Source organism: Indicator indicator, chromosome 4 (assembly GCF_027791375.1).
Source record: "Indicator indicator isolate 239-I01 chromosome 4, UM_Iind_1.1, whole genome shotgun sequence".
In the NCBI taxonomy this organism is placed as follows: domain Eukaryota; kingdom Metazoa; phylum Chordata; class Aves; order Piciformes; family Indicatoridae; genus Indicator; species Indicator indicator.
Genome location: NC_072013.1, coordinates 8,348,163 through 8,364,001, shown reverse-complemented (window position 1 = coordinate 8,364,001; position 15,839 = coordinate 8,348,163). Strand labels below are relative to the sequence as shown.

Here is a 15,839-nt window from a genome sequence, read left to right as displayed (position 1 = left end):
ATGTTAAAAATGTCATTATTGATGATGATGATGATGATGATCAACAGGCTCATTAAGACGTTAACTCTGACTAAAGGAAGCCTCGGTTGTACTTTGTTCAGTGTGACAAGTTTAGAGTCATGTGGGGTTTAAAATACATGCAACTTTTTTTACTTCAGAGGTGTTTTTAAATCATCTCTGTCCTTTTTCACTTTGGGCTTTCTTAGTTTAAAAACACCCCAAAAGCACAAGACTGTCAGATGGGCCTGTAAATTACTTTTCCTCATAAACCGCACAGCTGGTGACAGAGTTCAGTGATTACAACGTCCTTTATCTGCTAATTAGGCAGGCAGCCCTTGCCACCCCTAGGTTTTTGGCACCATCAGCGAAGCAGTTTGTTTAGGTATATTATAAAGAACCTTTTTTTGTCTGCTTAGGTTATTGCACGTGTAAAGGTTCCGATAAAGTCACCAATTAACTCAAAATTGCATGTGGATCGTGTTAATTTTGTGTAATGTTTTGACTCACTGCTCTCCTGTGAATAGAGCAATGTGTATTTCCTTGTTCATAAGCTTACCTGTTTTATTATAAATCACTTGGGCAAGATTATACAGAAAGACTTACACAATACCCTTCATTTCACTATTTCTGACTATTATGGTTGAAAGCCTTCACTGCCATTATTTTTAACCCATAAAGGTTCGATTTGTAGCATGCAGTCCCAGTGACAGAAGCATTAGCTTCCAATCGTGCTGAAGCAAAAGGGAAATGGAGGCAGAGACCTGCATTTCCAACTATGCAGTGAGAAAATTAGCTTTGTTTTCTGACTTGGGGCATGTTTCTGTGATAAAAGTCTCACTGAAACAGAAGAATGACAGAAATATCAAGACAGTTGTAGAGGTTTCCTGCTGATACGTAGATGTTGTGAAGATTAACTGAATGATGTTTACCATAATAAGCCTGGAGCACCTTAGCTGTACTAAATAATGAATCCTTCAGAAAAAAAATGCTTCAGCAGGTCTGTCATGGATGTCTCTACCTCATTCTAAGCATCAAAGAAGAGCGAATAAAAAGGATAAACTATTTGTCATTCCTTTTCCACAGTACATATCCTCAATAAACTTCCTGTAATTTTTTAAATGCTTACTTTTTGGTCAGCTTTCTGTCTTTTTATTTCTGTTGTCAGGTTGACAGTAGGCTTGATAGCACTTGGGACTCAAGAGAAAAGACTGTGGCATTCAGCTTTGATTACTGCTACTGGTCAGTTGATCCCGAAGATCCAAAGTATGCATCTCAGGAAATGGTAAGTGATGCTGTTCTTCATGTTGTTGTTCCCATCCTATTTTATTCTGTATAGTCATATCTACAGGAAGAGTTTGAGATGTAGGGTATGTGAAATTTTGTTTTCATTTCTGTACCAACCTTTTTCTGTTGTTTGTGATACCAGGTACTCAGTCCTTTTGCCTTAACTAGGTGCTGTAGGACTGCAATACTCTTGTTTGTCAACTAATGCATGCCTTGGTCAGGTATATTAACTTGGATAGTAATCATGAATTGTGAAGATCTGAGGACGATAGCTTAGCCATGAGGTGTTTTTGGTTGGTTGGTTGGTTGGTTTGTTTTGTTCTTTTTTTTTTTTTGGTAGGGCATCAGTTTTGAGAGGGAGAAAGCTCTGAATTGAAAGGAAGAGTGTTGAGGTGATTCTGCTGAAAGAATCAACAGTAGTCATATTTTAAAATAATAGTTACATATTTTGCTTATACTATATTCTGAGGATTTTTCCTTGATAAAGCATCTTAGGTCTCATAATTAGTGAAAGCTTCTCTTAGATTGAAAATCAGGTTTGATTTAAGAAAGAAGATTGAATATAGGATGTGATTACAAATTTCTGTTAATAGGAGTAATTAAATCTACTATAAATAAATATAACAAACAGCAAAGCTATTCAGAAATTTCATACTGCATGCATATAACCACATTGGCATTAAAAAAAGTTTTTACTTCTGTTTTGTCTTCAGAATTGTGCCACTTAATTTTTGTCTGTTATCAGTACAATCGTTCCTGGTATTTCATCCTGTGTAATTTTGTTGGTTTTCACAGAAAGTATCACTTAAGACTGAGATAGCTCTATGAAATTTGTATTTCTGGTAGTGGTGAGCACAGGATTATTTTACTTTTGGGAGTTATTACTTGAAAAACTACCAAATTTGGCAACTACCCAGAACTATAGGTGGCATTCTTTGACTTTGCTCCATTTTCTTCTTGGTGCAATAGTGTGGAAAATGTTTTAGGAACATGGAACATGTATTTAATGTTTAAAAAATGAAGTTGTCTTTATCTGGTGCTGTGTACTTTAGAAGCTTCCATTTAAGGGTTACAAATACCAGATCTTTAAATGCTGAACTGTTTGGGTTCCTTGTCCCACCCCCATGTTGTTTTATTTGCTTATTGTTGTTTTATATTATGTTTCTCTCATAATACACTTAGAAGCATTCTAATTAGAACTGTTAACAACACAGTTGATTTTTTGAGCTGAAAGGGTTTAGCAGATGCGAGGTTGATAAGTACAGTCTGCCAAGTCAGTTTTAGCTCTGCTCAGTATGAAAAATTATCTTAATTGCCAAATGGAAAATATAAATATTGGCTACAAAGTGTAAATTTTTGTCCTCGTTGTTATTAAGTACAAGTGCAATTGAAAAAGAATGTAAAATTTAATATAAACAGAGCAGCTTCCTTGCTGGGGCTAAGTGGGCACTTCAGACATTGTGGTGAGTGTTGTGCTATCAGTTTCATCAATAAAAACACTGAGGGGAAAACATGAACTCTCTGGCCAGAGAAAAGTAAGTAATGAGCTGCAGTTTCCTTACTGGTGCCTGATGCTGACAGACAGGGCATCCAGCAGTGCTTCAGGTAACCATTGGGTTACTGAGCCTTAGGCAGGTGTCTTTGATGAGTTATGGAAAGCTTAAAGATGGATTGGTGCTTTCCAAGGCCAAGAGTCATGAGTGAATTTCTTGGGCGTTTTACCAGTGTTGGTGATTTTAGAACCAGTAAAGCATACATTAAAAGTCCTTGGGAAGAAGGCTACTGAAACCCTGCAATCTTACCATGCTTTTCTGCATTCGTCTGCCCCCTTACACTGTATGAATGAAGTTTATTGTACTAATTCCATGTTTTGGATGATTACTTCAGTGCTAAGCTTGAGGTTTCTAAGCTTCCTTACAGCAATGATGCTATCAGCAGCCAAAAGGGGTTTGGTAACACTGTCATCCAGTAAAAGCTTTCTTTCATATGCTGACCTTGGATTACTTTTTCTTTGAAGATGTCCTGCCAACTGTTATCATACGTGATTGGTGTATTCGTTGAGGATGAAATTATCTGCCTTCAGGTTCATTTTTGTAGAATGCTGTCTTTCAGTAAATTGTCTTTTTTGTCCTATAGGCGGGTGTATAAAAGCTAAGTCCTAACAGCTGCTTCAGTTGTTAAGGATTCTGTGTCAATGAAGCAATAGTGAGGGAGCTGCAAATTTTAGTGTCGAATAAAAATATGGTTTTAAAGATGCAAATCTGCTTATCTGAATACTTCTTGCCATTTCTTCCAGAGATTAATATTGTTTGCATTGCATTTAAAACATCAGAGGATCTAAATATGAGCCAGAGTTCCATTTTCTTTCTCTCTCCTACCTGTGGTAAAATACAAAGCTATACAGTGTTTATAAGCTTAATTTGGAAGTTGAACAAGTTACATAAGTTCCTTTGTAAGTTACATAAATTCTTTACAAAATGTAAGCTTTTATATTGTTTTCATTTTCCAAATAAGCTGAATGCTAAATTTTACAATGTGACCTCTGTTTTTTAGATGGCCAGTCTTGAGATCCTTTGGCCTGTTGCTTTTGTTTATTCTCTGGGCACTTTAATATTTGAGCTGAGATTTTCATCTGCTTTCATAGATGCACAATACTTTCCAAAGGAGACTTTACCTTCTCTTTTTAGTTTTTTTTCCTAAGTGATTTTACTGGTGCATAAAGAGAATAAAGGAATTAAGGAATACACTAAGAGTCACTGGCTACATCAACCAGATCTACCAGCTACTAAAGGAAGAATAAAAGGAAACATACTAAATCCTTCTAAGTACAGCTAAAAGAAACTGAATGTCAAAAAAATGGTTTGGGCTCGAAAAATAACAGGTAGCAAATATATCAGAACAGGGACAGACCATTTGATGGGCAACATATGAAATGAGAAACAAAAGGAAATTCTACAGGATTATAGGCATTTAAAAGGAAAAGGTCATGATTCTGGTTCTGACTTTGCAATTTGTTACATTCGTTTTCCATAGTCATGGAAAACAGAAAGAATTTCCAAACCATCACTGTCAAAATAGTTTTAAAGAACTGAATCAAGCCAACCAACCAACAAAACCCCAACAACAAAAAAAGCAAAACCAACCAACAACAACAAAAAAAGCAACAACAGCAACAAAAGCAAAAAACCTAAACACAAAAGAGAAAATCAAAACCCAACCAAACAAAATAACCCCACCCTAGAAAACCCCACAAGAACCTCTGATACTTCTGGTGATGTTCCTTTTTTTCCATTTTGGAGACAAACTTGATTTTTCTCTGAGCTATGTTGCTGCAATTAGTTTAGCCTCATAGAGAGAGGCTGGCTGTGTTCCTGCACCTAGACTTTACCACTTGCATACCATGAGGTAGTTTCATCATGTATTCTTGCATTCTTGTATTAAAGGGGTTTTAAGAGGTAAATTTGGTACTATACAAAATCTTCTTTAGTATAAGGGGACATACTGTGTTAGAGCGACTTGTGTTGCTTTCTTGCCTACCTTTTTCCTGCACAGTTACCTTTGGGAACCTCTGTGTAGTTCAGGATTGTTTTCCAAAGACAGTGTTGGAAATCCATCTCTTTTGCTGTTGTATAGCTAAGGGATAATTCTTTGATGTTATATATATCCATTTGCAGTAAAAACACTGTGTGATAATTACATTGTAATGATATTTAGGGTTATACTTCCTATTCTTACAGACAGATTCATTGTGTTAGTTGAATACAATAGTTAATATGTTGATGCTTTGAGACTGCTTTAGTTGTCCCATAAACGAGCATCTAAATTTAAACTTATTTAAATATTTGTTTGGTGTAGAACAGTCTGTTTGAGTCTCTTGAGTTTCCTTTGTAAAACCTAAAATAGCTCTTAATGAATCTTTCCTTAAGTCTGTTTTAGCTCCACTAGGCAAAGGATCATATTTAAAAATGTCGCCCATTTAAATCTTCTTGACAAAAATACTTCAGCTTGATTTAATGCAAGCACAGTTAAAATCTGAAGGGTGTTCTGCACAAGAGTTTTCTTAGGGCCACAGGAAGACACTCCAGCGTTAACTATTCTTGTAGCTGGTTGTTACAGCTTCAGACTTCAGCTTCCCTCCAGCCATCCTACCCATCCGGTTATTGTGCATGCACAGTAACCATGGTGGGCTGACTGACCCACAGGATATACAAGCAAGTTATTTGCACGCAGCAGTTGCCATAGATAGCTGGTGTGTAGCAATCTGTTCCTTTTGATAAGAGGAATACATCACAAGACTAACAAGGTTTGAATGGTAGAGATAGTGAAATCCACAAAAGTGTTCAAGTGCCCAATTTGCACTGGTTTCAAATCTCCAACTGAGTTTTTCCTGAAACACTTTTTGTATATATCAAGCATAGGTTTTTGAACCTCAGTACATCATTTGAATGGAGATTATAGCATTCATAAGGGAAATAATAATACTGACTTCAGAATTTTTACCAAAGAATAATGTAGTCATATTAGTCAAGGAATTTCATGAGTATGGGCTTGACTTGGTGAGGATTTTATTTAGCTTTGGTGTGATAATTAGGTTTATGCAGGTGTGAATATTCCTTCATTGTCCCTCTGAATATTGTTGTTTTCAGTAACACTGTGACCCTCCTTGGACCTTTTAAAACACAATACTAAAAGCATTCAACCAAAAAGGCCATGACCAAACAAAAAGGTGACTGTCTTTGAGGTAAATCTGAGAAACTTGAGACGCACAGAGATGTCTGTAAACAGCTGAGTGATGATATACTCTGGCATCTTTTTCCCAGAAAGATTACATTGTCTCTGATGAGAAGTGGCTGCCCATAAAGAAAAAAAAAAACCAAACAACAAACCAAACCAAAACTAACACTTGGTTTCAAGATTTTGTATGGAGTTCTTTGTATGTAGAGGTTGCACTGTGCTGTATCACATGTGAAAAGTAATATCTTAAAGTTGGATGGTTTTACAGTGAGCAAGTAGTAAAGATATGAAAACAAGTCTAATTGCACATGTCAGTAACTGCTACTAATTTCTTGATGTTCTTACCTCCTACCCCTCTATTCTTCAGCACTGACTTATTAATGTAAGTGAAAGAATAACTGTGATTCCTTTTCTGATGCGCTTCCACTGTGCATTTGAACCACTGAGGGTTTGGCAAGACTGATCAAAAGCAAGACAATTTATTAAATTAAAGGTAGTTTATTTCTAAACTTTGTATAACAAGTGAGACAGGTTCTCTTTGTCCATTGCAAATGTGTGCTTAGGAACAACTCATTTCCATTCAAACACATTAATTATTTCTATCTTTGTTTATAAATAATTTCTTTGGGAAGATTGAGTTTTCTTCTGTGTTTTAAGGCAGAAATAGAGGTTACTGATGGCCCATGTGAGTGAACTCACATGACTAATTTAAACAAATTTAATTTATTTGAAACAGATTCATTTCTTAATTGTCTTAAAAATACCGTAATTGCTTTTTATCACATTTGGCTTCCCATTAGAGTTGGGTTTTATACTGCTTCCAACTAGGAACAGGGTAGATGGACAGATCATTTTCTTCCGTCCTTGTCAGAGTGTAAATGAAAAGCAAATAGAACAAGAAACAGACATGTTTGTTTTAATATGCAGGATCTCCAATATCACACTAGGGTTGTTGGTGGGGTTTTTTGAGGATTTTGTTTGAATGTTTTATGTTAGTTGGAAAAGTTTAGGACAATTACACAACAGTATTGTTTGGAAGCAAAACAATTGCAACATAGTTTCCAACTCTTCTTCAAGCTACATCACTGTACTTGCTCCTGTTTTGTTTTTAAATATGTAGTCACACTTCTGAAGAACTGACTTTTCCTTTCTAAGCTGTTTGTGATACTTCTACACCTCCATACATTCCTTTTGAGATCCAAGTTTTTGTCTTGTGAATTCTCAAGACAAATTCAAAATTTGTTATCTGACGTGTGCTTAATTCTAAAATTTCTAACATAATAAAGCTCTAAGTTAAGTATTTTGAAAAATCCTTTGCCCTGTTCTCTCCATCTGTCTCTCCTCCCTACACTGTCTTAGTGCAAAAGGAGGGAGAAAGAGGAGGAGACAGTGGGCGTAAGTGGCATTTTTGCATGAAATATTTGAGAAGCAGTAAGCATTCCATACACAAGATTCTTTTTTTTCCTCAACCCAGCATGATACGGAAGTGAAAAGAGAGCATGCTATAAGAAAAAGGCCTTTTGTGCAATAATTCAGACAGTATATAATGGATTATGATGGAAGGAAAGAAACCACCATATAATGCATGCTATATACCTTCTGCCAGCAACACAGCTACTGTGTTCAGTTCATGATGGAATAAGGTCATTCCTTTTGGCTATAGCAAGATGTCTTTGCAGAAAAACTCTCTGGGATTTGTTATGAATAATTCCAAATTTCAAAACAAGGTTTATTGGAAGATAAAGCCAAATCAAGTTTACTTTCAATTTACTATGCACAACCTTAAAAAGACTGTATTTTGTTGCAACAAAAATTAATTTTGAGTAACTGAGGCACTGAGATATTTGAGGGAAATATAGTCATATACATTCACATGCAACTATGATTTAATGCAGATACATTTCAAGTATGAAACCTAAACAGGAGTACATGAGAAAGGATTAAGCTGAATATTGGTAACAAGTTGAAGGAAATCTATAAACCATTACACAAAGAATGAAATGAGATATTTTTCAACTGTTAGTGTTCATACACACTCATCCTATTTCCCAAATAAGCACTGACCATTGCTTACTGGACACACAGAGCATGTTCTTTACATTGGGCAGGCAGTACAATTTGCTAAATAATATTGAAAGGATCTGTGAGAGCATTCAGCAGCTTAGAAGAAAAAGAATAACAAGTTCTTTTGGCTGCCTTTTTTGCGTGTTGCAGTGAACCTGCATGGTCACAGTCTGTGTTAGTTCCATAAAACTTGTGATTTTTGCCTGTCCCACAAGTAAAACTGAAAACTTGACACTGGTGACCTGCAAGCTTTCCAAAGCAACTTAATGGTATATGATCATTTGGAAGAATGATGGTGGGTTTTTTTAGACTTAATTTATGATGATGGAGATGTTTGGGTTTTTTTTTAGTTTTGTTTGTTTGTTTTTAACAAAAAAAACCCCCACCAAAAAAGAATCTGTTATATAGGTGAGCTGCATGCAGATGGTGATTGTACTTTATTATTTGTAGATGAATATTCACAGTTTAAATTCCTCTGTGTAATCATACCACAGACTTTCCTCTATGCTCATAAAGCAGTAATATTTTTTTTTTCTTCTTTTCATTTAAGGACCATTCCTTATTCTTTCTGCTTTGCTTTTGTAAAGGGAAGTTTTTTGGAAAACCTATTGCAATAGGTTTTTCCAAATAAGTTGCTATACCTAAAAAACCTGGAAAAAAAGCATTGCAAAATAGATTCCCATGTTCATATACAAGTATTTCCACAGCATGGGTGAACAGAATGGAAGATCATATTCATGCTGCTTCCAAGGTTGATCCAAGATCAGTTTTAAAATGGGTTTTCTCCAATCTTAGCAATGTTTTATGAATAACTGCAGTTAGGCTGGTCTTTAGGCAACTGAAATCACTGAAAAATTAGTCTGAAATTTAAGCCTCAGTATCATATTAGTCATTGAGTTCTGTAGTCTCTGTGTGGAAGAATGCTGACAGACTTTTGGTAGGAGACTGGGCCAGGTTGAGGGGGGTTATTTTATGGGTTTGGTGTTTTGTTTGATTTTTAACAGACAGCTGGCTTATGAAGGATTTTGTTGGGCAGGACTATGCTGGCATTGAGTAGTGAAATGCATTTATTGTAGCAGCTGTGATCAAGTTCAACACAGTCATTTTGTTTATTTCTGAAAATGTGCCATGTTTCTGACATGCTGCAGCCCTAAGACCAGCCTTGCATGTGTAACTAGCTACGACCTGAAAAACTTAGATAATATGCATGTGTTCTGTGTTATTGTTTATTCAAGTGTTTGGTGTGGCAGCAGTTGCTCCTTTATAGCAAAAGCTAGCTCTTCTTTTTTCAATAGATTTGTGCTTTCTTTATTTATCTCCCCTAGTAGTGAACTTTTATATTTTTCTGTTAGCCAAGATGATATGCCCTAGAGAGACGTGTGTGTGGCCTTGAACACAAACTGAATGAGTCATCCTTTTGGCTGGATCTGAGCACCTGCACACTGACTCCAAATTCTATTTTGTTTTTAATCAACAAAAAGTCTGCCCTTGAGAGCTCGTATGTGAAAAGCAAACTTAAAATCTTTGTTCAGTTGTGACTTTTCTGCTAGAGCAGATTCTGTCAGTGCATCTAAATTGCGTAAGGGAGCGTGAAGGTGAATCAAGTTAATTCAGTCTGGAAACGTTTACAGTAACCTCAGCACATCAGAATCAAAATTCTGATCATCAGTTCAGGGTTTCTCATTCACAGCGGTACATGCTATTATGGATTGGTTCTCACTCTTTATAACTTCAGTGTCATAATGTCAGGGTATTCGCACCTGAAGCAGGGGAGATGATGTAAGACGTGTGTCTTTGCAGACTGTCACTAAAAAATAGCAAATAGTTGATCAATAATCTTTGGAATGGACCATTTGAATCAATCCTTTTTGGACAGGTTATATTCCCAAGATGCTGAATGGTAACTGATGCTTTCCTAGAATTGGGGTTGGTTGGTTTGTTTTTTCTTCTGTGCCTGTAAGGACTGACTTGCCTTCAAATTACATCCATTAAGACAGGTCTTGTCATCTCTGCTGCTATTAAAAGTGTTTTCCATTCTGAATTCCCTCTCCACACACAAACATGTAAGAGTGTACACATGGATTGTATGGATGTGTGCATATGGATGCTATGTGCCTTTACAGTAATGCTGGCAGATTTTCTTATGAAGAAGAGAGTCAGCCACTAGAGAGCATGTACCTCATCCCACATGACAGACCTGCATTTAAAGTATTAGGTCTGAAAAAGGAATCTAAGAAACTGTGACGATACAGCCCAAAATTAATTAATTTAGCTTACCTAACTTTCTTTATATGTATAGATTTTTTTTTTTTCTAAATGACTTTTATTTTATAGGCAGAGGTGAGCAGGCTAATGTCAGAGAGCAAGGAGAGGCTTCTCTAGTTACAATTAGAGAAGCAGAGAGAAAATTGCAGGGGATTATTCAATTTAAAGCAGGACAGTGTTTTAAAGCTGTGTAGATGTGATACTTGGGCATGTGGCTTAGTAGTAGACTTGGTAGAGTAGGGCTAATGGTTGGATTTGGTGATCTTGAAGGTCTTTTCCAGCCTAGGTGATTCTATGATTCTGCAGTTCTTTCAGGGAGGTTATTTGGAATTTCAAAACCACTTTGTATGTGGTTTTGAAAAATTACTGTCCACCTCTAGGACTTCGTTTCATTTGGGATATGACTGAAAATAAGAGGAGCTCAAATTACTGATGCAAGACTGCTTTATGCCTTTTGTTTTGGTAGCTTACGTTTTCTGTGACCATAACTATTTTGCAAGTTTTGATCAGATTAATTGATTTTAGTTATGTTTATGTTTTAAGTTATGTTTAAATTGGTCTTCAGCAAAGCAATATCCAGGAAAGAGCCAATTTCTTTGAATGAGAACAAAACAGAAAGAGACATGTCTTGCCTTATGTTAGATTTAGCTGAGTGTCTTGTGTTACAATAGCCGAAAATGGATTTGAGCAACTGCTCATATAATTAGGAATAGATAAGCTCTTTTTGGCTAGAACATCAACATTGAAAGCTTCATGGATAATACTTTCTGTTATCCTCATTGTGGAAGAATGAGGTTTCCTGATGAATTTTAGATGCCAAAAAATCTCTTGGTGCAATGATTCCCAGTCTTTTGAAGCAAGCCTTGTCAGAGCTGTCTGTGGCCTTTACAGTAAAGACCACAATAATTTTGCCATGACCTATAAATGTAACCTGAGTACTTGGAAGTGTGATCAAAATAACTTCCTCTGCAACATATATCTCTATGGAACAGGAGAGGTGCATCTACAAATTCCAATGAAAAGTGCTCCTTTAGCTGTTAATGTTGTGACCCTTACGCTTGGGCTTGCCTTACCTGGCCTTTGGACTTACGCACTCCATCTAACGCATCATCTTCAGGACCTTCTTATATACAGACAGTGTTACTGGTGATGGTGTGTAACTCAGGCTGCCCTGCATCATGCATGAAGTAACCATGCTGCCCTGTTAAGTGACAGTGCTCTAAGGCCATTTTCTTTTCCAATCTCTATTATTTTGATGCTCTTAGCTGCACCCTGTTTCTTAATGGCTGAATGTAATGGCCAGAGTAGTTCACTAATGACTAATAGGTAGACTTTTTTTTTTTAATTATTGTTGTTGCATGTTGGACCCTCTTTCCTAGTAGGACACAAGTTCTGCTTTGAAATGTTTGAGTGTCTGAATTCACTGACCTTTTCACAGAATCAACCAGGTTGGAAAAGACCTCAGAGATCATCAAGTCCAGCGTATTACCTAACACCTCATGACAACTAAACCATGGTGCCAAATGCCACATCCAATCTTTTTTTGAACACCTCCAGGGATGGTGACTCCACCACCTTCCTGGGCAGCCCATTCCACTGGCCAGTTACTCTTTTTGTGAGGAACTTTCTCCTCACCTTGAGCGTAAACTTCCCTTGGCACAGCTTGAGACTGTGTTCTCTTGTTCTGCTGCTGGTTGCCTGGAAAGATACCAACCCCCACCTGTCTAAAAAAATCATTCATTTGCTAAACTAAATGTGAAACCTACTTGCTTTTATCTTCCTTCTTTATTTTCTTTCTGGTTTTTTTTTCTTATGCTTTTCCATTTGATTTTTATTAGAACCAAGGTCATATCTCATAGCTGCTTTGAAACAGGAATAAGAAGTGGAATCACGTTAAAGGTCTAGAGAGAGTGAACTGGTGTGAATTTATCATTGAAGCAGTGAGGCTTTTTCATATTCCAGTATTTACTTTTAAATTGCAATCAAGTGAATGGTTTTGGTGGAGCTAGTTAGGATTTGAAAGCAAAAAAGCAACCTCACTTCTGTAATGTCTGGGAAATGTTCTAGTCCATAAGCTGAGGGTATTGTTCCTTTTAAATTTTTTGACAGCTAACATCGTTATACCTATTAGTTACTTTTTATGTACCTTAAAACTCTAAACCAAGAAACTGACACTGAATTTTCAGCTCACATTTAGAAAATCAGCAACCTTCTTGATTATTATATATGGAGAATGTGATAATTTAAAACCTGGGCTTAAGTCGCTTTTAATATTTTTAACTTAAATTCATCAGAGACTCAAAAGAACTGCCAGTGCCTTTAAGTGTGTTTAGTCTGAAAACACAAAAATTTCAGAGGACTGTGGAAATTTGCTTCCAGCTCTTCACATTGTCCTGCTTTACATCATTTCTGTGTGATTCTGCTTGGTACTGCACAATGCTTTTATTGTCTCGCTTCCTACTGCAGTAATTTGCATAAATTTATTGCTTATTACAGTATATGGAATGCAATCCGTTTCTATTCCATTTATTATGAATATAAGTGGCATTCTACAACTGAATATCATTGGCATGTTGAGTTGAAAGAGTGAAAAAGACTAGAAGGTCATCCTTTGCTCCTCATTTTATTAATCTGGAGTTGATGCTTTTTTCCTCACAGAAACCGAGGCTGTAGCTGTGAATAAATGGTGGAAAAGTAAATAAAGTGGCTCCATGTAGTTCCAGGGAATATTCCCTGAGCACTGAAGCTTGGTCATCTATATTGCTAAATTGTTAGTTACTGGTTGGGCTGGGTTAGTCTTCACTACAGTTTCTAGGCACAGTCCAGCAAGTAATTCACTGGAGCAGGCTGCCCAGAGAGGTTGTAGAGTCTCCTTCTCTAGAGAGATTCAAAACCCAACTGTGCAGCCTTTTCTGGGTGAATCTGCTTTAGCTGGGGGATTGAACTAGATGATCTCCAGAGGTCCATCCAACTCCTATCATTCTATGATTCTGTGAACTAATGCTGTAATGGGAGCTCCCTGAACAGTTCTGTTACCAGCAGAAGGATTAGGGGTGGAGAGTTAATTATGGGGGCTTAACTTTGTTAGAGACTGTTTAGCCTTTGTTTGCAAAGGCTATACTGCATGCTAAGCATCAAGAATGCTTTTTCTATTAGTATGTTGTCTAGCAGCATGTTCTGGGGATGACACAACTGTTTGTAAGAATCTGGAGCCCCTCTTACAACTAGACTCAGTAGAAATCCTTTTTCTGTGTCTGTGAGTAAACCTTTTAGAGTCCCTGCAGCGTTTATTTTAAAGATGGACTTAACCATTAGAGCTAGTTCAGTCCAGAACACCTTCTGCACTGTGCCATTTTATACATTTATTCACTGATTCAGGCATCTGATGTCACATCCCAGAACCTGAAGACACATTCTTTAGCATATCTGTGCAATGTCAGAAAGCTCTGAACATTTCTAGTGTTTTCTTTCTACCTTCTTTCTGCATTGTTCCATCCTCCTAATAGTTCTTGCTGCTGCTACAGATAGAGATGTATTTCTCAGGCTCCTTTTTGCCTAAAGAAAATGGGAACAGGAGGCAGGAAGAGAGATGACACAGAAATAAGACATAATTAACTCATTTGAGGTAATGAATGCCTGCTATTTAAAATTAAAATGTTTGTTTAAGGACCATTACCTAAGAGGCCAGGCAGGGCACAAAGATAATTTGTCACTTGAAGAAAAGAGAATATCCATTAGTTCTTTTTATTGTTCTGAGACCCAGCTAAAAGAAAAAGATATGTAAGCTCAGGCTGCAATTACGTCTTTACATCCATTTCCCTCACAGGTACTGCTTGCAGGTAATCTACCTAACCTCTTTCAAAAATACAGAAAATTATGAAGTAGCTCAGTGTAGAATTTATTCACCTCCCCATTTTTCCTTCCAGAAGGAAAGACAGGAATTGAAAGCTGCTTTTAATATAAAAGGTTTTCACACTTCAGAAATTTGTTACAGTCAGCAGCATAAGCACTTTTATATCCGAAGCATCAACAAAATTTACCTTCAAATTTGCAGTGCAGTTAGCAGCTGTATAATGTCATTAATGAGGCAGCATGAGATACAAACCTTTATTCTGAGAAATAATCCACATAGGAGTTTATGGATGTTTTCAGGGGACTTGACTGAAATATGTTCATGTGAAGTGTTTTCTTGTTGAATTTTAAATGGTATAAACTTGGTTAAAATTTTATGGCATACAAAAGTTATCTATGCTGTGCTCTCTGAACATCCAATAACTAAGCAGTTCATATGTATTACTTTTTTTCCCCAATAAAAATTAACGGTGTTTTTGTGGTCTTGTAAATGGGAAGACCCGAATTATTGATTTGCAGAATTCTGCTTGCAATATGTCAAAGATGTTGGTGAATAGTGAACAAGGAAGCATCTGGAAATAATTAAATCATTAATGACATTTGAAATGATGACGTGAAATAATGTACTTGAAAAACATCTTGCCATAATCTTAACTTTTTCCCCATGTTACATACCTTACAATAAAAGCATAAAGGTAAGGAAAAGGACCCATGGTGAGGAATTATTTGCTAATGGAAATCTGAAGGAAACCATTATATGCATAGAACAGTAAAAGAAAATTCAAGTCAAGCTTTGACTTTTTAAAAACGATTGAGGAACTGACAAAAAATGAAGTGTTGCTCCAGTTTGTACAGAGCACTGTGCTACTTTGACCTGTTTGTGTAGCTTTGATCAAAGCTGGCAGCCGTGTTCTGAAAACAAAGAATTTGCAGATGCTGGGGACTTTTTTTGGTTTGAGGAGAGCAGACTATACAGATGTTGAGTATAAGAAATACCCAGTGTTTCTGCTGTAAGTCATTACACTGAAAAGAGAGAAGCCTGAGCTGAATTCCTTTGGAGATAGATGGTTGTCTTGAACAGCACGGTTGTCTGAAAATCACCAAGCAACTTTGGCATGTGGTCTTTATATTCCATAGACTTCTGGAACAGAAACAACATTCCCTAATAACTGAATTCCTGGTTAGGTCAATGGTGCAACTCTTCTCTAAATAAAATAGAAAATAGTGGAAGTAGAAATACAGATATTTAGGTTGTCATATTTCAGTACTTCCTCAGGTTGTGTGTAAACCTGTAATTTTTCTGAACTGGCTTATAATAAGACAGCTGTATTAAAAATATATATTTAAGGGGAGTATGTTTAAAATAGATCAGTACAATAAACTTATTTTGGAATAGAACTGACAATATACTTCACCATAAAAAGTATTATAGTGATGCACTGGAAAGTTTTCATAGAAGGATGGATGGTTATTTAAACTTCATGTAAATAGATAAATGTCTTGTATTTCAGTCCTTTTGAAATCACTTATTTTGAACTTCCAGTTCTCCACTCATTACTTGCTCATTTTTTGCCCCTTTTAATGTGCCATCTTAGCACAAAACTTGAAGAGAAATAAAACTTGATACATCTTCAAGATGG

General features: G+C 36.4%; 1 protein-coding gene across 1 annotated transcript in view; it reads left to right on the top strand.

Moving 5' to 3' along the window:
- Positions 1-15,839, top strand: part of STARD9 (StAR related lipid transfer domain containing 9) — a gene marked incomplete at its 5' end in the record, with an annotated part of 99,855 nt that overhangs the window by 5,425 nt on the left and 78,591 nt on the right. Inside the window, 1 exon segment of the mRNA XM_054400225.1 lies at positions 1,166-1,282. Within this exon segment, the coding sequence (XP_054256200.1) occupies positions 1,166-1,282 (117 nt within the window).